The sequence below is a fragment of the Odocoileus virginianus genome, chromosome 17 (genome assembly GCF_023699985.2).
Source record: "Odocoileus virginianus isolate 20LAN1187 ecotype Illinois chromosome 17, Ovbor_1.2, whole genome shotgun sequence".
Lineage (NCBI taxonomy): Eukaryota > Metazoa > Chordata > Mammalia > Artiodactyla > Cervidae > Odocoileus > Odocoileus virginianus.
This window is the reverse complement of record NC_069690.1, coordinates 44,481,704-44,508,520: the sequence shown is the minus strand read 5'-3', so window position 1 is coordinate 44,508,520 and position 26,817 is coordinate 44,481,704. Positions and strand designations below refer to the sequence as shown.

General features: G+C 58.6%; 1 protein-coding gene and 1 long non-coding RNA gene across 7 annotated transcripts; one reads left to right on the top strand and one right to left on the bottom strand.

Moving 5' to 3' along the window:
* The first annotated feature begins 937 nt into the window (after positions 1–937).
* Positions 938–26,789, top strand: FMNL1 (formin like 1). 5 transcript variants are annotated; one of them, XM_070479623.1, is made up of 28 exons: positions 938–1,591; positions 10,515–10,598; positions 12,117–12,230; positions 12,964–13,037; positions 13,407–13,490; positions 13,823–13,960; positions 14,260–14,277; positions 16,040–16,148; positions 16,848–16,924; positions 17,115–17,208; positions 18,111–18,185; positions 18,505–18,615; positions 19,585–19,734; positions 20,222–20,323; positions 20,493–20,745; positions 20,964–21,293; positions 21,498–21,622; positions 22,270–22,472; positions 22,912–23,146; positions 23,308–23,376; positions 24,221–24,301; positions 24,391–24,520; positions 24,630–24,793; positions 25,045–25,146; positions 25,294–25,389; positions 25,665–25,785; positions 25,955–26,053; positions 26,302–26,387. In XM_070479623.1, the coding sequence occupies exons 1-27, from the start codon at positions 1,463–1,465 to the stop codon at positions 26,044–26,046; spliced, it is 3,360 nt and encodes a 1,119-aa protein (XP_070335724.1). In that variant the 5' UTR covers positions 938–1,462; the 3' UTR covers positions 26,047–26,053; positions 26,302–26,387. The 5 variants fall into 5 exon arrangements, with proteins under 5 accessions (XP_070335724.1, XP_070335723.1, XP_070335727.1 ...); XM_070479622.1 differs by lacking the exon at positions 25,955–26,053 and having other exon boundaries at positions 940–1,591; positions 26,302–26,789; XM_070479626.1 differs by lacking the exon at positions 14,260–14,277 and having other exon boundaries at positions 940–1,591.
* Positions 14,706–20,287, bottom strand: LOC139039139 (uncharacterized). Of its 2 annotated transcripts, none has more exons than XR_011492357.1 (3): positions 20,204–20,287; positions 16,365–16,524; positions 14,706–15,453 (listed from the first exon to the last, which is right to left on the bottom strand). It is a non-coding gene; the product is annotated as an uncharacterized lncRNA (long non-coding RNA). The 2 variants fall into 2 exon arrangements; XR_011492358.1 differs by lacking the exon at positions 20,204–20,287 and adding an exon at positions 16,773–16,902.
* Positions 26,790–26,817: the final 28 nt, after the last annotated feature.

Below are 26,817 nucleotides of genomic sequence, written 5' to 3'. Positions count from 1 at the left end.
CTGAACACTCTCTCATCCTCTGGTACATCCTGAATGAGAGGGCAAGTAGAAGGCCAGGCCAAGGCACTGGAGATTTTTCAGGTGGACAGAAAGGAGGCCTGTTTCTGCTCTTTATTAACTGTGGGTCCTTGGGCAAGTCACACTGAGCCTCAATCTCCCCCTCTAAAATGAGGATATCAATACCTACCTTCCCTGGTCATTGTTAGGATGACGGAAAGAAGACCTCTGGAAGTACTGCTGTAATTGCCAGACTTCAGAGACTCTCATTCGCCAAGGTGAGTGAGAGGCCACTTTAGTTAGATTCCTGGAGGTGACAGCGTCAAGATTTTTCCCCCCTCTCTGCAGTGCCCGCTTCTTTCCCAGCATGGATGCTGGCCTTAATCCTCCTGTTCCCCAACCCTGCGCTTCTCCTTGAGACCGCCTTGATGGTCTCCAGACTCGTCTGCCTTTTTCCATGGGCACCTCCATTCTAAAAGCCCTGAGGATGCTGGCACGGGCGCAGAGTCGGTTCAGAGTGGAACAGGTCGCAGGGGTCTCCACTGGCCTGGATCTGCGCCCCCCACCCCTGCTTTGGTGTTCTTATTTGCCCATGGTTCCCTCTGGTCTTCAGCTCGGTCCTGGGCTAAACAGAGAAGGAGAGAAACAAGGGGTGGGGGGCCTGGAAGGGGGTTCCCACCTTCTTCGGCGGGAACCAGAGAGAAGGACGCAGCCCTTGCGCACCAGCTCCGCGGCGTCATGGGTTTCCAAGCCCCCCTCGTAGGTGCTGGCGGTCCTCAACTCCGAGGATTGCCCCCCTCGTCCCCCGGGCTGTGACCCCCTTCACCCAGACCCCGCAGGTACCCCCGGTTCCGAGCTAGCAGGAGCCTGCGGTTCTAGGACCCGGAGGCGCCGCCGAGCGCGCCGCCGCCTCTGCCTCGCTTCTGTCGCTCCCGCTCCGGCAGGTGAAGAGGCGCCCGCCGCCCCCTCTGCGGCAGGTGAAGCGGGTCGGTAGCCCCCTCTCTGCAGCGCGATGGCTGCGGTGGACCCCCGGCCGGCGCCCGGCGCCCGCCCCCTCCCTCCAGCCCGCCCCCCTGGGGCTGGGTGCGTAGCGGCGGCGCCGAAATGCGGTTTGCGCTCACGGGGAGAGACAGCAGAAGTTAGAAGATCGCCGAGGGGGGAGCCCGCGCCGCAGCTTCCTGCCCCCGGCCCAGCCCTCTGGCCCCGGCGGCCTGCAGCCTGACTTCCTCCCCCCACCCCGCAGCCCGCCGCCCGGCTCCTCGGACGGGGCCGCCCCGATGGGACGCCGCGCCCCGGTCCCTGCGCGCCGCTGATCCGAGCGTCCGCGTCGCCGAACCCCTGCCACCGCCGAGAGCCGCTGCCTTTCTCGCCCCCCACCCCCCCAGGCCAGGAGCCTTGTCCGCCCTCCCCGGGAAAGCTGGATTTCCGAGGCTGGAGGCGCCTGGCCGACTGGGTGGGGACCACCATGGGCAACGCGGCCGGCAGCGCGGAGCAGCCCGCGAGCCCCGCTGCGCTGGCCCCCAAGCAGCCCGCGGCGCCCAAGCAGCCCATGCCCGCGGCCGGAGAGCTGGAGGAGAGGTTTAACCGGGTCCTGGTGAGTATGACCCGCCGTGCGCGCGGCTCGGGCGTAGGGTAACAGGGGCTCGCCAGGCGTCCCCGCCCCCGGGGGCTCAGGTACCGCTTGGAGATCCCCGGCGGCCCCTCCAGGGGGGGTGGGAGTGACAGTGGTTTCTTTCAGAGTGACTTAGCACTCTCCCCCCAAAACTTTCTTCTGCGATCCCCCAGCCTCCCTCCCCAAGACACCCCCTCCCCCAGAGCTTCTGGGTCTAAAGGTCTAAACAAAAATGTCCTGTGAGGAAGTTGTGAGCTCGACGGTGCTGTGGGGTCCCGGGGGCACCCCCTTTCCCTCTGCACGCAGACCAGGCTGCCGGGTGCAAGTCTGGAGCATCTGCTTGTGTTTGGGGTCCTGATCTGCTGGTGTCTGAGCTGCTGGGAGCTGGGTTGTCAGGTCAGGCAGAGGTGCTGGCTGTGTTTCTTCCTCCCTCTGTCAGGGAGTGCTTGTCTGTGGGTCCTTCTCTTGGGCCTCCCCTCGCACCCACTGGAGGGATTCAGGTTAGGAAGGGCGGGGTCAGGATGGGTTGGTAGCTCTGGCTTGGGGTGGGGCAAAAGTCTGAAAGCCCCCCTCCCACACTGTCACCTGCTCCATGGAACTGGGGGCGCTTGGGGACTAGGCCACCGGGGAGGGAACCACCAGCTCAGATCGAACCTGGAGGCAGTTGGTGGGTGGGGGCTCCAGAGCTAAGTCAGGATGCCCTAAGACCCGGTGGAAGAAGGAGGGCGAAAGGCCCCTCATTCTCACTTCCCTCTGCCTACCTCAGCCCTGTCCCAGGCTCCCTTCTCTAACTAATTGCCTGGTGGCCTGTCTGCTGTCAGCTCCCTCTCCAGACCGTGGGTGACAGGCAAATAAGGCCGTACATTTCCCCAGAGGCACTTCCAAGTCTGAGCAGGCTGGCACTGCAGGTCTGAGGGTGGGGGCCCGAGGGAGCTGCAGGCAGCAGAGCCATGCAGGCCGGTGGCCGTCCCTTCCACCGCCTTGACATCACTTCCCCTCCCCTGGCCTGCCGTGAGGCCCTACTTGCCAGATCCTCTGCATGGCCCCTCCTAACGGTTCCTGGAAATCTTGGCTGCTGCCCCCTCCCAGGAGAAAGCCTAGGAGGGATTGGAGGAGCTGTGGGGTGGGGGTGGGCTCTGATCTATCCACTTTGCTTGATTTGGAGAGAGGGAGGCGGGGAGAGGGAGGATACCTCACAAGGCTAGGCCCCTAGTACCCTACCTCTCCACCTGCTTCCCTTTCCCCAAACCCATGGCTGCACAAAGCTGAGCGGAGCGGAGCAGAGTTGGAAGGGGGAGAAGGGGCCATCGGGGGAGCCTGAGTTAGTGATGGATCCCTGGACCCCAGCCAGCCTGAATGGGGGGACACCATTCTGTCTCTGCCCTTAAGTGTCTATGGATGGGGGGTTGGGCATTCGGGGTGAGGCCCAGGCCCCAGTCCGTGTGTTCTCTGTTACCAAGAAGAGATGGGGAGGAGCTGTGTGAATAATTCAGACCCCTGGAAAATCCAAAAGTCAAGGGTAATGCCTGTGTAGGACTTGATTGCCCTGCTTGCATTTTTTTTTTTTTTTGGCCTTTGCTCTGATTGGCTGAGTCTGACACTGAATGCCACTGGGGTGCCTGAGAAGCAGGGCGTGGAGGGTGGAGGCCCAGAGAAGGGTCTGAGGGTGTCTTGGTGGAGACAGAGGTAGTGGCGGGGTGGAAATCTAGGGCAGCAGCACCCACTGGGTCTCACCCCTCCCAACCCCCAGGAACCTTAGTGTGTTTACACTTCCCCCTTCTTCCTGGGAGGGATCAGCCTGTCCCATGTCTTGCATGAGCAGAACACACCCAACCCGAGGTCACTTGGCTAAGAACCTGGCTTCTCTAACTCCTCACCGTGTCCTGGGGTGACAGTCCTTGGCTCCTGCCTGAGGCTGGCTGGGGCTGTGGATTTGGCTAAACCTAGTGTGGCCCAGAGGGTAAAGAATCTGCCTGCAATGGGAGAAACTTAGGTTTGATCCCTGAGTTGGGAAGATCCCTGGAGATCCTGGAGAAGGGAATGGCTACCCACTTCAGTATTCTTGCCTGGAGAATCCCTTGGACAGAGGAGCCTGGCAGGGTACAGTCCATGGGGTCGCAAAGAGTCAGGCACGACTGAGCCACTAACACACACACACACACACACACACACACACACAGCTAGTAACAAGGATTACAGGAGGTGCCTCCATGGTGCCGTAGTGAAAAATCCGCCTGCCAATGCAGGAGACATGGGTTCGACCCCTTGGTCGGGAAGGTGTCCACTGGAGTAGGAAATGGCAACCCAGTCCAGTATTCTTGCCTGGAAGATTCTATGGAACAAGGAGCCTGGTGGGCTACAGTCCATGGGGTTGCAAAGAGTCAGACACGACTGAGCGACTGAGCTCTGCACACCCTCCATCTGAACGCTGCCTCCTTGGCCAGAGCCGAGTCCTGTCCTCAGTGAATATCTAAGAGGAGAACCTCAGACTGCTGAGGGGGTGGGCCTCACACATCCAGGGATCCTCCAGTCTGGATGGGGGAAGCACAGACAGCCCTTCCCTTGGGATCTAGTCACATGTCCCCAGGGAACCTCTTCCTTTCACTGAAGCTGGGTGGGGAGTAGGATCCCATACAAAGCCACTGCTTGGCTTCTGGCAGTGGGAGCCCTCTTGTGGGTCAGGGGTGCCCCGACCAGACCCACTGCTAGACAGGAGTTAAGGGTGCTTGTTTTCTCTTTCCCTTTCCCCAGGGGCAGCCTCCTTCCCAGGCAAGAATGGGTGGCGGGGGTTCTTTTTCCGGGGAGGCTGTGAGAGAGAGGGGTGCCCCGGCTTAAAATGGGAGTGGGGAGAAAGAGCAGGTTGTGCCAGGGTTTCCGCCTGCTGCCTTAGCAACAGCGGAGGAGCGACGGCTGCCCAGAGACACGGGCCTGCTGCGATGGTGGGAAGCCAGCCCGCCAAGCTCTGTGCTCCTGCCTCTCCTACGCCCTGCTGAGCGCTGGGTGTCTTCCAGACCCTTCGGGCCTTCCCCTGCAGGGGTCAGGGTTTGGGACGGCAGGGCACTCTTTCCAAGGCCTGCCGGAAGTGCCAGGTTTACAGTCTGGCCTAGGATACCCCTGAATCTTTCTGGGCAGGGAGGAGACTGTAGCCCTGGGGCAAAGGGATCAAGGGAAGGCGCTGTGATGTGCTGGAGGCCAAGTGATGCTGGCATCTGAGAGGAGAGGAATTCACCAGATGAGCCTGGCACCCTGGGATGCCCTTAGCATGTGCCCAAGGTGGTGTACACCTGGCCAGGCTGTGTGGGGAGGTCAGGACAGTCCGAAGCAGGGTGTGGCTGCTGGGAGTCCTGCTTTTAGCTGGACTTCTTCCCTGTGGGGACTGGGACTGGAGGTGAAGGGCAAACGTGGGTATGTTATTCTGTCGACTGCAACCAAGGCACTGCCTTTTCGATCGGTCCCTCCTCTGGGGTGGGCCAGACGAAGTTTGGCGCATGGAGCTGTGAGGTCACTCCGACCCTGTGTCTCCTGTCTCTGGGGTCTCACATGGAGGATCCCGATGGGGCTGTGGCTCTGTGGTCAGAGGCTGGGCTGGGCTGGGCAGAGGCCGTGGGATGCCATTCCTAGCAAGCAGGCCTGGCACATGCTGCCCCTGGAGACCCAGGGATGTGGTCGGCATGATTCACAGTGACATCTGGGACCAGTTGGCAAAGAGCTGGAAGGGGGAAATGGGCAGGAACAGGTGGGGCTGCTCTCGGGCCACCTCTGCATTTTTCCTGGGAACACGGAGCCCTGGGAGGTGGCTTAGGCTTCCCAGCCTCTAAGAAGGGCAGGGGTTACTCATGGGAAAGGCGGAGGAGCTTCACTGGGCTTTGGGGTCATGAAGTTGAGGATTTGCGCTTCGTCCTGGCCACTTACTACCTCTGTGACCTTGAGCAGGTTACCCACATGCTCTGAGCTTCAGTTTTCCTCATGTGTAAAAAAGATAAGAAAAATGGTTATATGTCAAGGACTCCCCTGGTGGTTCCGTGGTTAAGACTCTGCGCTTCCACTGCAGTGGGTGCGGGGTCAGTCCCTGGTTGGAGAACTAAGATCCCGCATTCCACGCAGTGCGACCAAAAAATCAAAAGCGTGTGTGTACTTGCTAGGATCCTCGAAGGGATTAAATAGAATCGAGGGGATTAAATAGATGCTTAACACGATGCCTGACACAGAGCAAGTACTCAGTAAACACTGTCCGCCGTGAGGACGGAAGGATGTTGGGACCCATTTGCTCCTCTTCATCTCAGGGGCCCCTCGAGGAGGAAGGAGCCCAGACCCTGCCTCCTCCCTCCCCCACCTCCAGCTTCAAGACCAACCACAGGTGCCATCTTTAGTCTTTGACCGCCGTAGGCCAGGCTGCCCTGCCTGCCATCGCAGGCTGCCAGGTCAGCCACAGTGGGGCCTTGACGAAAGCTGCTGGTGGCCGGAAACCACGAGAGGGAGGGCCCACCTCTCCTGGAGGGTGGGGCCGCGGCGGTGCTAACGGTAGCTGTGTGCACATGGATTGGGGGTGGGGAGGCCTGCACTTCCCTCTGAGAGAGGGTGTGCTGGGGGGGGGGGGTTCCCCAGTGAGTAAGAGCTCCGTATGGGCAACAACAGGAAACGTAGGGTGCTGGGTGGCAGGAAACGGGGCTGGCTGTTCTTGGTTCCTCAGACAGGCCCCTGGGGTCAGGCTGTCTGAGGAAGACCCTTGGGGGCCCGGGACCCATGTTTTTCATTGCTCTGAGCGCTCCTTCTTCGAGGAAGCTGAGGCTTCTTAACCAGCTGGCTTCGAGGTCACCTTGGGCAAGCGGCCTAATGGCTCCAGGCCTCAGTTTCCCATTTGTGAAATGGGGATTAGGATAGTATCTGTTGGGTTGGCCAAAAAGTTTGTTTGAGCGTTCCTGTAAGTTGTTATGGAAAACCTGGATGAACTTTTTGTCCCACCCGATACTTTGTAGGCTTGTGTTGAGATGTAAGTCACATGGCATAGGGTGAATGTTTGGAAGGAATATTCATTATTATCATTTTTAATCTGAGTATGATAACTTTAGGGAATACTAGCCATTGTTGTTATCACCGTTCTTAGTCTCCTACCAGCCTGGATGGTAAGGGCGGCACCCCGCTTGCCTTTGGTCCTGCCATGGGGACCCTTCAACCCTGATGGGAGAAGCTGTTAGCTTTGTGGGGTTCTCAGCACCCGATCCTAGGGCCAGGTTACCCCACACCCTGCTCTATGCCTTGGATTGCTTATAAGAGCCCTAGAAAATCTATGTACCAGAATTTTGAAAAGTGGATAAAATCGATTGTTTCTGGAGCTGCAATGAGAGCTCTGAGACCAAGGTTGAGGCTACATAGAGGTGGGCGGGAGAGATGGATGGGGAAGTGGGGGCTTGCTTCTGGATCCATCAGGCTGTGGAATCCCTGTGGGGCTGGTCTGCGAATTTGGGCTGGTGCCCAAGCTCAAGGGCATCCTGGGGCTTGAAGGGCTAGGCGTCCTAGGGAAAGGGTGGGCAGGTGTGTCGGGATGAAGTCTCAGCTCAAACTGAAAGTGAAACCGGAGGGTGTGGCTGTGTCCAGATGTAGCTGGAGCCCCTTCAGTTTCCAGGGACACCTGCCAAGATGTCAGGGAGGCGGAGTTGGGGATGGCGTCCAAGAGGCTGGTCTTGAGTGTGCAGGGCTGGAGGCCCCCTGACACCCAGAGAGGGGGGCAGGAAGGAGGCTGAGTGATCCCCCATACATTCTAATAGAAGCTTCTCTCAGTCAGGGTCATGGTCACGCCCTGAGAGATGAGTCTCACAGCAGCGGGGGAGGGGGCTGAAGACTCAGTTCGGTGTTTTGGCCGAGCTTTGGAGACAGGTCCGCTTTATCCGGCTCTTTTCACAAACTTCTGTCCGCCACACATCCCTCGCCTTGGGGGCTTCAGTGGACTCCCACGACCCCTCAACCTGCGACGTGTCTCTTCATCGTGGTTTGCCCCTGAAGAGTATTGTTACATCAAAACACGGCACCTCACCGGGTGGTCCTGGGAGCCCTGAGTCTGAGGCAGGAGGGAAATGTGCCCATTTTATGGAAAAGGAAAGTGAGGCTGAAGGAGGCAGAGAAGTAGTCAGGCTAGGTGGGTCCCCTGAATCCAGGTCAGGTCCTCGACGACACAGCTGCCTCCCTCCCCTCCCCTCGCAGGAGGTGGGTGTCTGCCCCCACATAGAGACACCTGGACTTCACAATCCTTTCCTACCTCATTTGAGCACCCTCAGCCAACCTCCTGCTTGTCTCTCAGCCCCCAACCCCCGGGTGCTGCCTGCTGCCTCCTCACTAAGGACCCCAAGTCTGGTGGTCTGTCGATGTTTCCAGGGTGGCCTCACCCCACTCAGAGCGAGTGGCATCACCTGTTCCCCTCTCCTGCTCCCCAGGGGACCCGTCTCTTTTGGTGGGCACCTCCAAGGAACAGCTGCTAATTAGCGCTCAGCGCTGTCAGAGCTATTTCTGATTTCCGAGCCTAAATTTAGCCCGTCTGGCAGGCTGGAATGCAGGCCTGGGGGCCTGAGGAGGCCCAGGTGGGGAAGGGGCAAAGGGATACCTTCCCTTCCACCACCACTGGACGGGTGTGCCAGCCCAGCAGAGGCCTCCCCCTCCCCAGTAATAGCCATGGGGTGGAAGTGGGGGAGTGGACCTGGGCGCTGGTTCCCAGTGAGCTTGGGGCTCAAAGGCAGCCTGGCTCCCCTCGTCCTGGCTTCCTAACCTTGGGCAGGTCATCAACCTGTGCTTGAACCTGTAGTGGACAGGTGACAGTGAGACCAGTAATGGTGGGGATGGGGGGAGGCGGCCCTCTGTGAGCAGGACTGGTCAGCCCTCAGGCAAAGCTGGCATCACAGTTGTTGGAGTCATTATGAGGATTAGTTGCTGTCTCTAGAAGTGCTGCTGGGGCCACTCTAGGAGCCAACAAGTTCCCAGGATGGGTGAGGACCCCCAAGACCCCTATCAGGAAGCAGCGACCCCTCTAAGGCTAAGCTTCTGAGCCCTCCCCCACTCCTCTGCGCCCTTCCCCCACCCCCAACTCCTTCCTCTGTGCTGGCCACCAGTCCAGGTTCCCTGACGTTGCCTGCCTTCTCTCTGCTTCCTCCTCCCTGTCCATTGGCTCCCCCACCCCCTCCACCTCAGCTCTGCCCCACCCTAGGTCTCTGTAGGGTGGAGGGATGGATCAGGAGGGTCCAGGGAGAGAGACAGAGACAGAGACAGAGGATGGGCCCAGGGAGGACTTCTGGCCAGTAGGACCCTGGTCTGGGCTCCAGGGCCCCTTTCCTGGGCAGTCCCTTCCAGAGGGCAGGAGCGGTCCAGGCCCTTGGTGCCAGGTTGGGGGAGGGTGGCAGATGAGACTGGGGGCGGTTTCCTCAATCCAGGCTCACTTTCGCAACGGGGGAGAGGGATGACGTAGCCCCATCCCCAGACTCCCGCTCGGGGAGGGGGCCGGGTGGACAGGCTGTTTCACCTCTCAAGTGGGGCCCTGACCGGAAAGCTTGGGCAACCAGGGGCTAAGGGCACCCAGCTTCCTGTTGTCTGGGGCTGACCGAAAGCTGTGATTTTGGGGGTGCGATCTGGCCAGAGCCCCAGAATTAGACGTAGCACCCCAGAGAGGAAGCTGGCTGAGAAGCCTCGGGTGTGGGTGTGGCCCCGTCTCTGCTCCAGCTGTGGCGTCTGCTCAGGGCCATGTGACCGAGGATGTGTAGTCTGAGCCATCAGTGTGGATGGTGGGGGGGTGGGGGTGGGCTCCTCCATCCTGGGCTGGGTCTCCCCAAGGTTCCCACACCACCACTTAAGACTCTGAGCTCCTTGAGGGCCAGAACTGTTTTTTGGGACCTGACACCTAGTAGACCCTCAATAAACCTGGGTTTTACTGAAATGAGGTGAACTGGCATTATCTCCTGGTTCTATTAGGGAGACACTCGCAGTCTGGGGGGTGGGCTGCCCAGGAAGACCCTGGTGCTGGTGGTTCCTGGTGATTCCATAGCCCTAGGTGGGACCCTAAGCGTGTCCTGTGGGGAGAGGCTTGGCAGCCGCCTTGCAGCCTTGTCATCTGTGGCTGGGGGAGGAGGGCCCAGGCAGAGCAGCGCTGACCTTTCTTAGTTCTGGAGGGGAGTCCCAGCCTGGGCCACCAGAGCCACAGACCCAGCGCGCTGCCTGCTCTCCCCGGTTCCTGTGACGGAGTGGCCTTCCCCTGGAATCTCCCTGGGCCCTGCAGCGGTGATCACCTGCTGGGAACTCCCTGCCTGTCTGACTTCATCCCCCTCGGCCTGTCCCCAACTCCTTCTGTCCCAAAATGATGAGGCGGAGGGTGCTGGGAAGGGCTGGGGGCTGTTGGCGGCTGTCCTTGCAAGTGGCTTTGTGGTGCTCATGAGACACAGGCGCCCTGAGCTGGGACTAAACACATGTGGTGTCTGTTGGCACATGGGAACAGAGCATGGCGCACGCCTGGCCACACTTGGGCTTGAATGAAGATGGGTCCCTGTTAGCTTCCCACCCAAATGGGAGAAGAGATGATACGTGCTTATCACACATGGGGAAACGAGCCCAGAGGGGCCTGAGATCCCCGGAAGTCAGGCTGAGAACCCATGCTCTTGCCTCCATTGCAGGGGTGACAGACAGAACTCAGGCCTCGGAGTCAGGCAGGCTCAGGTTCAAATCCCAGTGTCACTTTCCAGTTGTTGGGCCTTCGGAGAGGTGTTCCACGTCTGGGCCTTGGTGTTCTCCTTGGCTAATGCTGCTTATCTCCAGGGGTGAGATGGGGATAGGGACTGGTCTCTAGGGGGTCCCCTGAAGACACCCAGGCTCCCCTCCCCTGAATGTTGGATCTCCAGATTCAGCCTCTTCACCTGGTTGTCTTCCTCCCCAGAACTGCATGAACTTGCCCCCGGACAAGGTCCAGCTGCTGAGCCAGTATGACAACGAGAAGAAGTGGGAGCTCATATGTGACCAGGTGGGCACAGGCCCTGCCTGTCATCCGGTGCCCTGCCCTCCAGGCTGGGACGGGTAGGGGAGGGGACACTGCCATGCTGCTGCGGGGTCACGACCCTGCCCAGGGGCCAGCATGGTGTCTGGGAGGGTGCTGAGGGCGTATGCTGGACTCTGGAATCCCGTTCTCTTGGGCATGGGCCTGATGAGACATGGGCCTGATGAGCTGGACCTGATGAGACATGAACCAGGCTGGATCTGCCCTCTGAAGAGCTGGGGCAGGGGCTGGCCCAGGGCAGCGGCCAGTGCGGCTGGGCCCACGTCCCCATCCTTCCTGCTGAGCTCCCTGGAGCAGCCTCTGGGCTGGGGAAGAGCAGGTGCAGTCCCTGGGTTGGACATCTTTGTTCCACCCCTTGAGGGGTGGGGAGGAGGGTCAGGAATCCCTGTCCTCCTTTGACCTTGGGTCCAGAGGACCTGCAGTCAATCAAGCCGCTTCCCAAGTCAGCCAGCTCCCAGATGGCAGAGCAGGGACCAGAGCCTCTGGCTCCCGGGGCTCAGTCAGGTGTCTGGGTTTGCTGCCTTCTTGGCTCACGCTGGCTGCCCGGGCCCTCTGGCTGTGGGGCCGCTGTCCATGGTAGCAGCGAGGACCCCTCCTGTACAGCCGGGGAGGGGTGGGGCCTGGCTGCTGCCCTGATTCAGCAAGGGAGGGAGGCTGGGGGGTGGGGATTTGGGGAGCAGGGAGCCTCCCCTGGGAGCCAGGGCTGGGCCTTCGGCTCCAGCTAATGGACTGGGATGGGAGGAGCTGGCAGGGCAGGAGTCTGGGAGGTGAGGGCGGGGAGCTGCCTCTGGAGGTTTCGGGGCTGGGGTAGGGGTCTTTGTTCCTCAGCATCTCAGGTTGGGCACATAGAGGCCTGGGAGAAGTGAGGGGTTGAGGGTGGTGGCAGGCATATCTGAGGGGTCTGGGTTGGGAAGGGAGGGAGCTCCTTTGGGCAGGGGACTCTGGTGTGGCCTCCACCTCTTGTCGGAGTGGCTCCTAGAGCCCTGGGTGGGGCCGCTGTGTTGAGCACTGGATGCTCACACACACAGGTCCCTACAGGACGGCTGGGATGGAGCCCTAGGGGAGGGAACCTCAGCCTGCCAGGTGCTGGTCCCTCCTCAGGCCCCTCCGGATTGTTCTTCTGCCTTGCATTCCCAGCTCTGGGCCGGGGCGAGGCCCAGGGAGGGCAGCAGGCTGCGAGGGTGCCACCTACTGGCCTACCCGAGTCTCCCCCGCCAGGGTAGGGTGTATGGTAGGACTGACCCCTCCACACTGCACCCAGGCTGTGACCATGAAGGAAAGGGATGGCCTGGTCCGGGACCAGGGATCTCTTAAAGTGGCCTGGTGGATTGTTTGGGTTTGTGCCTTTGGTGTTCGAGGTGGGGGGTTTTAAGACAGCCTGGGACCTCAGATCCGAGCTGAGAAAGAGGCTTTGGGACAAGGGCTGGCCATTTGCCCTGGGGTGGCCCTGGCTGGTACCCAGTACACCCCACTCCATCTCTGCAGGAACGGTTTCAAGTCAAGAACCCCCCAGCAGCCTATATCCAGAAGCTGAAGAGCTACCTGGAAACCGGTGGGGCCAGCCGAAAAGTAGCAGCAGACTGGATGCCCAACCTCGGGGTATTTGTCCCCCTCTTCCTCTCTGTCCCTTCCCCCACATTTTGCAAGCACTGGGGCAGCTGGAGGAACTGTGCGTGTGAACTCTTCTGCAGGCCTGTGTGGGCACACGGATGAGGGTGTATATACAGGGGACTGCAAGTGCCCTGGGTGTGCACTTTTATGGGTTCCTCTGCAGCTCCCGTTTGTGCTCTGATGTGTACACTTGTATGTATTTGTGTAGTGTATACATACACGTGGGCACACTATGTGCGCAGGCATGGATGTGTGTGTGTATTATGTGTGCCCTTCTGTGTCCACATATGGATGTATGTGTATCGAGTCCTTAAACAGGTGTGTGTGTGTGTGTGTGTGTGTGTACCCCGTGTGTCTGTATGTGGATTTGTATCTTATGTCTGTGTACCCCCATACTTGTCTATGGATGTGCACATGTGTGTGGGTACCCAGGGTGTTCATGTTTGAATGTGTGCATATCCTTTGTCCTCATGTATGTGTGTGTGCATGTAAGGAGGCATTGGTGTGCCTCTTCTGTGTCTGCACATGGCCGTGTGGCGTACACCCTGTGTGTTTGTGTAGGGGGAGTACGTGTGGCCTGATAATGCTTATTCTGCCAGGCAGTTGTGTGGAGGTGGTGGGGGCGGCTGAGCGTGAAAGGTCAGTTGTGGGGGGCGGGCAGGCCCTGTTGGCTGAGGCCCCGGGCCCCAGCCACCAGACTCCCCCTGTTTTTGGCTCCTAGTTTAAGAGGCGAGTTCAGGAGTCCACGCAGGTGCTCCGGGAATTGGAGATCTCTCTGAGGACCAACCACATTGGGTGAGTGAGGGCTTGGATTTCCGTGGGGAGGATGGGGGAGGGAGAGAGCTCTGCCAGCAGGGAGCCCCTGGGGGCCCCTTACTATCCTCCCCATGCCCACTCCAGGCTGTGCCTGTGGGCCCTCCTCCAGGATGGGGGTCCAGAATAGCTTCCCTGCCTCCTTTCCTGCCCAACTTTCACTGGTCCCTTGAGCTGTGGTTGGGCTGTGGGTCCTGCCCAAGTCCTAGCATCCTCCCATGGCATCACCAGGTCTTCTGAGGCGGGGGCTGGTTGCTGTCTTCTGGGGGGAGGGCCCTGGGGCCCCTTGCTGTGCCCACTCGGGTCGGCACCCCCTCCTGGCCGATGCTCAGGGAGCCCTGTGTCTTGCAGATGGGTGCAGGAGTTCCTGAACGAGGAGAACCGTGGCCTGGACGTGCTGCTTGAGTACCTGGCCTTCGCACAGTGCTCCGTGGCGTAAGCTGGCCCTGCCCTCAGGCCACCCCTCAGAGTCCACACCTTCCTGCCGCTCGCCCACTCCTTGGCCACTTCCAGACGGCGCACCCTGGGCCCAATCTGCAGCCCTGCAGTGGACCCCGAGCGAGGCCCCTTCCTGAAGGCCCGCTGTGGACGGGGAGGGATGGGGCCTGTGCTGGCCAGCTGGGACCTACTAGGGCCAGTCCTGCATCAAGAACACACGCTGTTGCTCCTCCTGCCCCGAGCCTCTCCTGCAGTCTCCCCCGGTGCCCCGCACCCCTCTCTTAAGGGCCCTGCTGGGCTGGCCTCCATCCACAGTCTAACCCCCGCAGGTACAATATGGATGCCACAGACAACGGGGCCCCGGGCTCCGAGAAGAGCAAGCCGCTGGAGCAGTCAGTGGAAGATCTGAGCAAGGGCCCGCCCTCATCCTTGCCGCCCCCAACCAAGAGTCGCCACCTGACCATCAAGTATGTGGGGCCCCCTCGGTTGGGGTGGCAGGGGCGGGGTGAATGGAGATTTCACCCCTGACCGCTGTACTCAGCCTGCTCCACCTGGGCCCTGTGGGTGGTGGGAGGGCTGCCTGGCATCGGGGATCAGTGTAAGGGCCTCACACAGGGCTCAGGAGATGGGTGTGTTAAGAAGCCTTTGGGGTGAGCACTTAGAGGCTGGAATTTGAGGGGGGTCTGGGATAAGGAGGGAGTTTCTGGGTCAGGGGGACCCCTCTTGTACTCATCTAACCCCCTGTTTTCTCCCACGCGGCCTCCAGGTGCCCCCCTTCTCCCCGGTACGTAGCTGCCTAGGGGCTGGTGCATGCCTGGTCAGCTCCCAGGGTGGTGGTGGGATTGGGTGAGGTGTTCAATTCAGGTGACACCCCTGGATTCAGCTGCTTCGGATATGTCGGCCTACCCTAACTTAAGACATCCAGCTGGGAGGGCAGGAGAGGGGAGATGGCCCTGAACCCTCGTGTGGACCCTGGGTGCCTCCCTTCCGTCTCTGGGACAGGAAACCAACTTCATCTTAAAACCCAAACTCTCACAATATATTTCTTTCTTTCTTCTTCTTTTTAAAATTTTTATTTATTTGACTGTGGCAGGTCTTAGTTATAGCATGTGGGATCTAGTTCCCCGACCAGGAGTTGAACCCGGGTCCCTTGCATTAGGAACACAGAGTCTCAACCACTGGACCAGCAAGGAAGTCCACCCCTGCTCCCCATTTTTTAATAGTTTTTATTTATTTATTTTGGCTGTGCTGGGTCTTTGTTGCTGCGTGGGCTCTTCTCTAGTTGATGAGAGCAGGGGCTGTTCTTCACTGCAGTGTGGGCTTCTCTTGTTGCAGAGCACGGACTCTGGGGTGCTTGGGCTCAGTAGTTGTGACTCGTGGGCTCTAGAGCACAGGTTCAGTAGTTGTGGCACTCTGGCTTAGTTGCTCCACAGCACGTGGGATCTTCCCAGACCAGAGATCGAACTCGAGTCTCCTTTGTCTCTTGCATTGGCAGGCAGATTCTTTACCACTGAGCCTCTAGGGAAGCCCTCCCCCATTTCTTTGTTCATTCATTCATTCAACAAACATTTTTTAGCATTTACTATGTGCCAGGCATGCTGGTAGGTGCTCAGGTGACAGATGACACTGCCCTTGGGAGTCTTCCATCTAGGAGGGGACAGTGTGTGACCGGCTGTCATGGAGGTATGACTGTGAGCTCCAAGTAGGGAAGTGGCCACTGCCTGGGCCATGAGGAAGGCATCCCAGAAGCGATGACACTGGAACTGTGTCTTGCAGGCTTTACAGGCAGTGGTGGGCATGGGGAAGGGCATTCCAGGCAGAAGGAATAGCATGAGCAAAGACTCAGAGGCATTTGAGCAATGATGGGAATGCGGCAGGCAGAGGGAGGAGTGGTGTCTCCCACTGATGTTGGAGATGGGATAGAACTGTCTTGAGGACCTGATGTGGAAGTTTGGTGGTTCTGACAAGGGGGAAAAAAAATCACCTATCTTTTATCAAAGAATCAGTGAGCACACTCATATAGCACTTACTTTGTGCCAGGCTCTGTTCTAAACTCATTTCATAGTCCCAACAACTTTATCAGGAAGGTGCTGTTATTACCATTATTATTTTACAAAAGAGGAAACAGGCCCAAGGAGGTTAAGTAATTTACCTTGCAAACCCTGAGCTGCAATTTGACCCAAGGCAGTCTGAATTCGCAAGATGGAAGATAAACCCATGTGGCCATGAGCGCCACCTTGTGGAGATCATTTTCATTGCAGTTTACAAGCTTTGGAGGTCTCTGCCTTCTATAGGCTCTCCATATATTAAGTCCCCATGATACAGCAACTCTTTTTAATGCCACCAGGTCACTGTTAGGGGTCTACTTCCCTGACACCCCCCTTAAAATCCCCACAAAATACCAAGCGCCAGACCTAAGGACTGAGGAGGACTTCCTGCCTTCAGCCGGCCTCTTTGGTTGGGTGGGCAGGAAGCCATCTGAGTGGTGGGGGGAACAGGAAGGGTTTGGGATTCTGATCCTTGCTGCCTCCTCCCCACCCATCCAGGTTGACCCCGGCCCACAGCAAGAAGGCCCTGAGGAATTCCCGCATCGTCAGCCAGAAGGACGACGTCCACGTCTGCATCATGTGTCTGCGTGCCATCATGAACTACCAGGTTGGCCAGCGGGCCTGGGGCCTGGGCACTGACTCTCCTCCCTGGGGACTGCCTAAACTGCTGGGGTTCTGGGACCAACTGTCCCCCACCCTGTCCCTGGTGGAATCCTGGGGACGGGCTGTTAGCTTGAGTCTTAAGAGGAGAAGCACAGATTTCTGTCCCCTCCTAGCCAGGTCACCTAGAATACCCTGGACATGGCTAGGGGTGTGGACATACCTTACATGGGGCCATAGGCACCCCCATCAAGAAAGGCCAGACATCCACAGGAGAGCAGCCTCTGGGTTATTTTGTTTGGAGGGGTGATTGGTGAACCCAGTCCTTCTTCACTCAGCGGGCCTCTCAGGACTCATTGTGTCCAAGATGCTGAGTCTTAACACTGGTTTTTGAACAGACAAAGGTATTTTTAAAAAGGGGCAGGCTTTGGCTGCCACTGAAGAGGTTGTGGTTGGATATAAAGAACTTCCTGGGAATTCCCTGATGGTCCAGTGGTTAGGAATCCGTGCTCTTAGTTCTGGGGCCCCAGGTTCCATCCCTGGTCAGGAAACCAAGATCCTACAAACCACCTGGCCAAAAAAAAACCCAACTTCCTAAGGCACTTAGATACCCGAATGGCATGGCGCTCACCATGCTGGAGGTACGGGACCGGAGGGTGCAGTCCTGGGGTCTGCCCAGAGGAGCTGACCTCTCCTTTCTTCCTAGTCCGGCTTCAGCCTCGTCATGAACCACCCAGCCTGTGTCAATGAGATTGCTCTGAGTCTCAACAACAAGAACCCCAGGTGAGGTCCGGCCCTAATCTTTCTCCGTGTCTAGATTCTCCTCCTATTTAACCCCTTGCCTACTCAGTCCCCCAGTTCTCAGGACCACTGCCCATCAGCTTCCCTGTCCTCCTCTCTAGCCAGGCCCAAGTCCACCTTTGCCATGGGGCCTGCCTGTTCTCCAGGGACCACCTGCCTCTTCTCTCCCCAGAACCAAGGCCCTGGTGTTGGAGCTGCTGGCGGCTGTTTGTCTGGTGCGGGGAGGACACGATATCATCCTTTCTGCCTTTGACAACTTCAAGGAGGTAATGGAGCCCCCACCTAACATGTACTTGCTTGGAGCCCTATTGCTGGTAGGTGTGCCTCTGCTGGGGGCAGCTAGAGATGCTGGGTAGGCATTTGGGGGGGTGGTTTCCTCATCTAAAGGGAAGGTACAGGGTCACACGGGGGCACTGTCTGGGGTGACAGGGACAACTACGGGGACTTGCTGAACCTCTGACCTTCAGTTGCCAGATCCAAACTGGCCTTGATCCATACATCTCAGAGTCACTGACTCTGGTTAACAGGCTAGTTAACCAGAAGTAACTGCATGAGAGTGTGATGCATAAGGCAGCATACGGTCATGCATTCCTTGAATGGATATTTATCGAGGGCCCGCTATGTGTCAGGCACAGAGTGGGCAGTTGAGTGGGCAGTTGGGATACATTAGTGAACAAGAGAAACAAAGGAGGCAGGGGAAGACAGATCATCAGTGATACGATAAATAAGCAGATTACATGGTGTCAGAGAATGATAAATATTCTGGGGAAAAAAGGCCAGGGAGGCTGTAGAGGGAGGGGGAACTGGGAGGTTGCTGGGTAGTCAGGGAAGCCTCATGGAGAAGACGAGATGTGAGCAAAGCTGGGAGGGGAGTGAGGGATTGGTGTGGTGGCTGTCTTCAGTAAGAGCTCCTCAGGCAAATGGAATAGCAAGTGCAAAGGCCCTGAGGTAGGAATGTACTAGGATGCCAGAGTGGCCAGAATGGAGTCAGTGTTGGGGAGGGCTGTGAGAGATCAAGAGGGACGAGAGGTTTTGAGCAGGAGAATGATGTGGCCTGACTTAGATTTAATCTGAGAGGAGCCCATAGAGGCCTAAGGGGGTGGGCAGCTGGAAGACGGCTTAGGTGGTACGTCACTGGGACCTCAGTGACAGCATTCCTCCCACCCAGGTATGTGGAGAGCAGCACCGCTTTGAAAAGCTAATGGAATATTTCCGGAACGAGGACAGCAACATCGACTTCATGGTGAGCTCAGGCCTGGGCTGGGCTACCCTCGGGTGCCAGGAGCAACTAGGAGCCTGATATCTGGGATCTGGGCTAAGCTCTTGCCAAGTATGAGGACTGAGTGGTTGGTGGAGGAGGGGTGGATGTCAGCAGGAGGGAGGCTGGGAGAAAGGGATGTGGGGGAAAATATGTATGGGACACAGCCTGGTTAGTGGGGTGAGAAATAGAGCAAGGGTGGGGGACTTGGGGATAAACTAGGGGGTGGAAGTTACTGAGAACCCCCCACCAAGAGGATCATAGACCTGCTCACTGCCCCCCCCCCCACCCCCCACCCCCGCAGGTGGCCTGCATGCAATTCATCAACATTGTGGTACATTCAGTGGAGAACATGAACTTCCGTGTCTTCCTGCAATATGAGTTCACTCACCTGGGCCTGGACCTGTACTTGGAGGTTAGCTCTGCAACCCCCACCCCAACCCCAACCCTGGGACTTAACCACTTGCCTGCTGCAGATTATGCCTCAGTGGTTAGCATCTATAAAATAGGAGAACCACAGAAATAATAAAGACTATAAATGTGTAGAGAGGTGCCTGCTGCAAAATAGGCACCCAGACCACAGAGCCGTTGTAAGCTCCAGAACAGGCTCTGGGACGCCCTGACACAATGGGGAGCACAGAGATTCTGAGCCAAAGCAGGAACTGGCTCTTGCTGTATGGGTCTGGGTCATGGGAGAGTTCCTTGCTCTGGGGAAGGTGGGCAGAGGGGCTTGGTACTTCCTGGTTCGGCCTGAGCAGACAAACTGTAGCTTTCCTCTGATTTCTTTGTGAGGCTTCCCAAGATGAGCAGGGCCTTTGGGACTGGATTTTTGAAACCCAGAATCAACAAAAAGTGAAAAGCAGGCTAGGGTGATATGTCCATTCCATGGAATATTATTCAGCCACAAAAAAGAACAAAGTACTGATACATGGTACAATAGGGATGGGCCTTGAAAACTTTATGCTATTATGTTCAGTGAAAGAAGCCAGACACAAAAGCCATATATTGTATGATTCCCTAAAATGAAATGTCTGTCATAGGTAAGTCCAGTAGAAATAGAAAGATTGGTGGTTGCCAGGGGCTAGAAGAGGAGAGGATGGGGGAGTGGTTGCTAATGGGGACAGGGTTTCTTTTGGGGGTGATATTCTGGAATTAGGTAGTGGTGAACGTTTGCACAACCTTGTGAATATACTAAAAATTACTGAATTGTACACTTTAAAAGAGTGAATTTTATGGTATATAAATTATATCTCAAAAAAAAAACCCCAACCCAAAAGTGGGCTATGTCTCAGGCCCCTTTGTCTTGGCTCTGGTGGTGATGGGGGTGGTATTGGAAAGATCCCTCACCCCAGGCCTTACCCTGCACCTTCCGTCGGGGGGACAGAGGCTCCGGCTCACGGAGAGCGACAAGCTGCAGGTGCAGATTCAGGCCTACCTGGACAACATCTTTGACGTGGGCGCGCTGCTGGAGGACACTGAGACCAAGAATGCTGTGCTGGAGCACATGGAGGAGCTGCAGGAGCAGGTGGCCTTGGTGAGAGCTGCCCCCGAGCCGGCAGAGAGCAGGCCCGCAGAGCCCCCCGCGCTGATATCAGGCACCCGTTCTCGGTGTGCGTGGGGGGCCCCCTGAGTTTGACCTGAATCCTTTGGGTGTCTCTCTCAATGAATGTTCATTGAGATGCTCCCCTGGGCTGGACCTCTGAGGAAGGCAGGTCCCCTCTCCTCCAGGGGCTCAGACACCAGGCCTGATTTGGGTGGAGATGGGTGCCCGGGGCCCCCTGCCAGCCCAGTCTCCTCTCCATCTCCCTCCTTCATCAGTGGTGTCGTGGTTCCCCCTCCTGAGAGAACTTTAGTGCTCTCAGGACTGCCCCTACTTGGGTTCAAGTGCCAGGCTCCCCCAGGGCTAAGCACATCCGGAAGCCTCCCCCAGCCCTCCAGGCAGGCACGTCTGGTGCCACCCCCTCCGCGGCCTTGCCAATGCCCGGCTGCGGGTGGGAGCTCACCATTTGCTGGTGCCACAGCTCACAGAGCGGCTTCGGGACGCGGAGAACGAGTCCATGGCCAAGATCGCGGAGCTGGAGAAGCAGCTAAGCCAGGCCCGAAAGGAGTCGGAGACCCTGCGGGTGAGGTTGCGGGGAAGTGGGTTGGGCGGGAACAAGGGGTGGCCCGGGCTCCCAAGAACAGACCATCTGGGGGCTTCTAGGCTTGACACGTCCCTCCACCCCGGCAAGAGAATGGGGGCTCCGTGCCAGGCTTGCCCGTGGTTCTTAACCCCTCCCCCGGGGCTCGCAGGAGCGCTTCAGCGAGTCGACCCCTATGGGCACCTCCAGACGTTCCTCTGAGCCCGAGAAAGTGCCTGCCCCTGCCCCGGCGCGGCCATCGGCCCTAGAGCTGAAGGTGGAGGAGATGGAGGAGAAGGGGTTAATCCGTATCCTGAGGGGGCCCGGGGACGAGGTCTCCATCGAGATTCTCCCGGTCGCTGTGGCGATTCCGAGCGGCAGTGAAGCCCCGACTCCCGGGGCACCCACCGGCTCCCCCAGCTCAGGTGTGCAAGAGCTCCAGGCTGGCGGGGGAGGCGGGTACGAATGGGGGCGGGGTACAGGGGGAGCCTGGGGACGTCTCAGGCCGGGAGAGGTGGAAGAGGTAGGTTTTGGTTGCGGGCGTGGCTCAGGTGCAGATGGGCCGCGATGGGCCCAGTGCGCATGCGCAGGGCGGGGAGGGGAAATTGATACCTCCTTCTTCCCGCCCCTTCGCCGGTTCTAGCCTCGGAGCTCCCACCTGTAGCAGAGCCGGCTCCTGGAGCGGCACCGCCACCGCCCCCTCCACCTCCACCCCCACCCCCACCGCCGCTGACCCCACAGCTTGGACTCCCCTCCCAGCAGGAAGCCCCACCCCTGGCGCCCCCTCTGGCCCCGCCCCTCCCAGGCAGCCCCGAGCCCCCGCCCCCGCCGCCGCTGCCAGGCGACCAGCCGCCCCCGCCCCCGCCGCCCCCGCCGCCTCCCGGCGGGAACGGGCAAGTTCCTCCGCCGCCCCCGCCGCCTCCGGGAGGTCCCTCTGATGCTCAAGCAGGGCCTGGTTCAGAGATGGGCCCAGGTGAGTGGATTGCCCAGGGCAGAGGGGCAAGGGAAGGGAGGATGGCCGGGGGGGGCGCCTCTGGCTTCACTGCCCTCCAGAACCTTATGTCGGTGGGCCTCCTGTGGCCTCCAGCTTGCCTTGTCTGCCCTCGTTGGGCCCGGGTGGGGCTCCTTCCAGCCATCCCACCACCTACTGCCCCAGTGCCCACTCCCTCTGTCTCAGGAGTGAAGACCAAGAAACCCATCCAGACCAAGTTCAGAATGCCACTCTTAAACTGGGTAGCCCTGAAACCCAACCAGATCACAGGCACTGTCTTCACTGAACTCAATGATGAGAAGGTGCTACAGGTGAGTGTGGCTCTGCCTTGCTGCCGGTGTGGGCACTGAAGGAGGAGAGGACTGCCTGGGTCATGCTGGGCATGGGGGGTGGTCACTTCCTCTACCCACTTTACAGAGGAGGGCATGGAGGCCCAGGAATGGGGGTTAAACCAAACTGGTTTAGTGCTTCTAGTAGGCAGTGTATCCCTATTCCCCCGGAGTCTTTCCCTCCGTCCCTGTAGAGGGGCTCAACCTCCCCTAAGCCTGGCCCCTCTCTCCTCTCAGGCCCCTCGCTCACCACCTTTCCACAGACACCCAGGGCCTCATTTTCAGTTTCCTAAAAGGGATGTGTTCTGTTGCATCCAGGCCGTTGCTCATGCTGTCCCTCTGCCTGGAATGTCCTTTTTCTCTTTTCAACCCTGGCGAGTTGAGCTCTTCCTTCAGCTGAAACGGCTTGGAGTCTAGGTCCCCTGGGTGGGGTGCTGCTCTTGCTTCATCTGCTTCCCTCATTTCCCCCATCAAGGCCTGTGTTCAGGTTGAGTACTGACTGGTTTGTTTCTCTGCTGATGGTTTGGTCAGGGCTGGGTAGATGGCTCTAGCACAGAGCACAGTGTTCAGCCAGGATCACACCAGACCCCGGCCCCGCCCAGCGCCACCTCCTCTCCCTGCATCCCCAGGAGCTGGACATGAGTGACTTCGAGGAGCAGTTCAAGACTAAGTCCCAAGGTCCCAGCATAGACCTTAGTGCTCTCAAGAGTAAAGCAGCCCAGAAGGCCCCCAGCAAAGCCACGCTCATCGAGGCCAACCGGGCCAAGAACCTGGCCATCACCCTGCGCAAGGGCAACCTGGGGGCAGATCGCATCTGCCAGGCAATCGAGACGTGAGTACCTCTGCCCTGTGCTTGTGGGAAGCCCAGCCCCTCTGCTAGGACGGGGTTGTTGGGCAGATCCTAGTAAGAGAGTCCCAGCTATGGGACAGAATCCATCAAGTTCATACCAATGCTGGTCAGAGGGTAGAGGAGGAAACTGTTCCCATTTTCAGGTTAAGAAAACTGAGGTCATGCTGTGATTCCATGCCCAGGTGGAGATGTTCCTTTTGTTTTCTTGCTTCCTTGCACTCAGCTCAGGCACTTACAGCTTGGGTATCTGGGATTCCGGGCTTCCTAGCTTCCATCTTCCTCTGACTCTTACCTCTTATTCTCTTAAGCTGTTGGTAACAGCAAATATTTGAGTTCATTTATTCGATCAAGTGATGGGGTAGGGGTAGTCCTGCTCTCAAGAACTGGTGGTGTGGAGTGATGCCGACCCCTCCCCTCACAGGTATGACCTGCAGACCCTTGGCCTGGACTTCCTGGAGCTGCTGACCCGCTTCCTGCCCACAGAGTATGAGCGCAGCCTCATCACCCGTTTCGAGCGGGAGCAGCGACCAATAGAGGAGCTGTCAGAGGAGGACCGCTTCATGCTGCGCTTCAGCCGCATCCCCCGCCTGCCCGAACGCATGAACACGCTCACCTTCCTGGGCAACTTCCCAGATACTGCCCAGATGCTCATGCCGGTGTGCGCGGGCTGGCAGGGTGGTGTGGCCTGGGCTGGGATGGGGGAGGAGGCAGCTGGCAGCTTGGTCTCCAAGAGGGCATCTGAGAGTTCTGGAGCCTCCTACCGGCTTCCCCCTCACTCCTGCCCCTACTTACCATGCCTTCCCCATCCCGCCCCCAGCAACTGAATGCCATCATTGCAGCCTCAATGTCCATCAAGTCCTCGGACAAACTCCGCCAGATCCTGGAGGTGAGACCCTAGGGCAAGGGTCTAGGAGGCAGAGACCACCCGTGATGGCGTGTGTGTTCTGGGTTGTGTGAGAGGGAGATCCAGGCTCTGCCCTGTGACCCTGGGCTGCACCCACTGTAAGGTTCTCACTTCTCACTTTTGGTGGTGGTGGCAGTCACAGTAGCTTTGTTTGTTGATTTTGTTGGTGGTGGTGTTTACATAGTTTTTGGTGGTGTTGTGTCCAGGCTCAGGACGACAATGCTAAGGTGGAGTTGGGGGCCACATTCCAACAGCCCGTCTCACACCCTGCCTGAGGGTTCATTAGCAGAGCCTTCTATTGTCTGAGAACCAATAGAAATGACTGAGAGGGGCATTGACCCCACAGCCTCAGAAGAGGTGTGGGCAGCACAGACTTGAGTAGGAATAGGTGGCTAGGTGGTAAAGAATCTGCCTGCCAATGCAGGAAACGCAAGAGACGTGGGTTTGATCCCTGAGTCAGGAAGATCCCCTGGAGCAGGAAATGGCAACCCGCTCCAGTGTTCTTGCCTGGGAAAATTCCATGGGCAGAGAAGCCTGGGGGGCTATAGTCCATGGGGTTGAAAAGAGTCAGACATGACTGAGTGAGCAAGCATAGCACAGCAGATGACCAAACTGCGTGTGCTATGCTGCTAGCTATGCGCTTGTGTTAAACACGTGTATACGTGCGTCACGGACCCAAGGCATCCATGCAGGAGTGTGGTGGCTGCTGAGTGTAGGGCTTGTTCCTGGCCACCTTGTCTTCTTGTGTAATTTATACTTTAGGGGGTTTCCTCAGCCCCGGCACCCGACTGAGCTCCCCACCACCCACCTGTCCCACCTCTTGCAGATTGTCCTGGCTTTTGGCAACTACATGAACAGTAGCAAGCGTGGAGCAGCCTATGGCTTCCGGCTCCAGAGTCTGGATGCGGTAAAGAGGGGGGGGAAGGAGGGGGCCCCCTGACCTTCGGGATGGGGGATGGCTGGGGGCGTGTGGCTTACAGCAGGTCCTCATTGCAGCTGTTGGAGATGAAGTCGACAGACCGCAAGCAGACGCTGCTGCATTACCTGGTGAAGGTCATTGCTGAAAAGTACCCACAGCTCACAGGTTTCCACAGTGACCTCCACTTTCTGGACAAGGCCGGCTCAGGTATGGGTGGGGGGCGGATACAGGTTGGGAGAGAGCCGGGGGAGCTCAGAATGTCATGGGATGGGAATGCTGCCTCTCTGATTCTTTGCTTCTCTACTGTCCCACTCAGTGTCCCTGGACAGCGTGCTGGGGGATGTCCGCTCCCTGCAGCGAGGCCTGGAGTTGACCCAGCGGGAGTTTGTGAGGCAGGATGACTGTGTGGTGCTCAAGGAGTTCCTGAGGATCAACTCACCAGTCATGGATAAACTGCTGGCAGACAGCAAGACAGCTCAGGTGGGCTGGGGCTGGCCCCAGCCAGGGAGGCGGGGAGGCTGGGGTGGGGGCGAAGGACCACCTAGGTAGGGTTGTGTAGCCAAGGCCTGGAGCCCTGTGACCCAGCAAGAATGCCTTAGGGGATGGGGCAGGAGGGAGCAGCCACCTGCCTAGAGGAGGAGAGATGAAGTGGCCAGTGTCTTAGTGGGTACAGAGCAGTAGTCAGGACCCGAGGGGTCTGGGCTGGTGGGGCTGACAGCCTGTGCCCACAGGAAGCCTACGAGTCTGTGGTGGAGTACTTCGGAGAGAACCCCAAGACCACATCCCCCTCCATGTTCTTCTCCCTCTTTAGTCGCTTCATCAAAGCCTATAAGGTATGTTTGTTTGATGGGCAGGCTGGGACCCATGCGGGGCATTGCAGCCTCTCCACGTGGGCAGTGGGAGGGGTGGGGGCTATTTCTGCTGGAAGTGGACTAGGGAAGGGATGACTCCCCTCATGCAGACCCACCTTGGCTCCTCAGAAAGCCGAGCAGGAAGTGGAACAGTGGAAGAAAGAAGCAGCTGCCCAGGAGGCAGGCACCGACATCGCGGGGAAAGGGGAGCCCCAAGCACCCAAGGTAGGCAACTATTGCTGAACTTGGTACTGGGATCTAGCGAAGCTGATGCTCGGTATCTTCATCCCAGAGATCTGGTCCTCCTCCACACCCTCGTTTTTATGGACTGACCCTGCCCAAGGCCAGGATGCCTCTGTAGCCTGTGGTGGGGAATGGGTTCCTTTTCCTCCTGCCAGCTGTTCTTATTGTGGGGGACCAGGCAGGTGGTCTAGGGTTTAGTGGCACAGGAGGGCAGGGGATCCTGGAGCTGGAGTTATATACCCTCGCCCTCCCCCCAGTCCCCTCCCAAGGTCCGGCGGCAACAGATGGACCTCATCTCTGAGCTGAAGCGGAAGCAGCAGAAAGAGCCACTCATCTATGAGAGTGATCGTGATGGGGCCATTGAAGATATCATCACAGGTGGGGGCTTGGCAGGGGCTGTCCTGTCCTCGATCTGTCCTACGCTGTCTTCCATCCACCCCCCAACCCTGGGGGGGTCGGGATCTGTCTGCCTCACTGCCTCTTTGCTACTTTTTCTGTCTTTTTCCCTTTTTCCTTTCTCTCCTGGCTCCTTCCTTCCAACCCTCAGTGCTCAAGACGGTGCCCTTCACTGCTCGCACCGGCAAGAGGACGTCCAGGCTCCTCTATGAGGCCAGCCTGGGAGAGGAGATCCCCCTCTAGCCCCCAGGTACCCACCAGCCCGGCCTCAGATCCCAATGGCTGACTCACAGCCCTGCGGGCTCCTGGGGGGTCTGAGTCGTGCTGCCTGCCCCGGGCCAGGCACGGGGCTGGGGTGTGTTGGACGGAGGTCTGCTAAACAAACAGGCTCCCTCCCACTTGCGCACAACCTGGAGGGGTGAGGCCTGTGCCCTGGCATGGTGTCCCAACTCTGGGCAGACCCCTGGAAAAGTAAAGGTCTCTCCTCTCCTCCGCCAGATCTACGGAACCAGCCCTACATCCGCGCAGACACAGGCCGGCGTAGCGCTCGTCGGCGCCCACCCGGACCCCCGCTGCAGGTCACCTCCGACCTCTCGCTGTAGTCATGATTTCTGCAGATGGACTGCGAGGCCTGGGAGCGGGTGGGGGTGGCGGAGAGGGGCAATCCGGGACTCAAGGAAGGTGGGACTCAGCTCGGCTGGGCCGGGCAGCCTCCTCCACCAAGGTCCCCACCCCTGGACGCCCCTCGAATGGTCAGGGTCACCCCTCATCTTGCCACAGGGGGAGGCATCTCTGGCCCCTCCCCCCAAATGCTGCTTGCAGCATCCCTCTTCCCCCAACAGCCATACTTAGCCTCAGTGGGAGCCCGGCCTGTAACTTATGTAAAGGGTAACCTCGCGCCCCTCCACTCCCCATACCCCGACCCAGCTCCGAGGACTCCCCATGGACCTTATTTTTATACAAGATTAATAAAGACGTTTGCAAAAGATCCGCGTCCGCTCCGTGCCCGCCCCC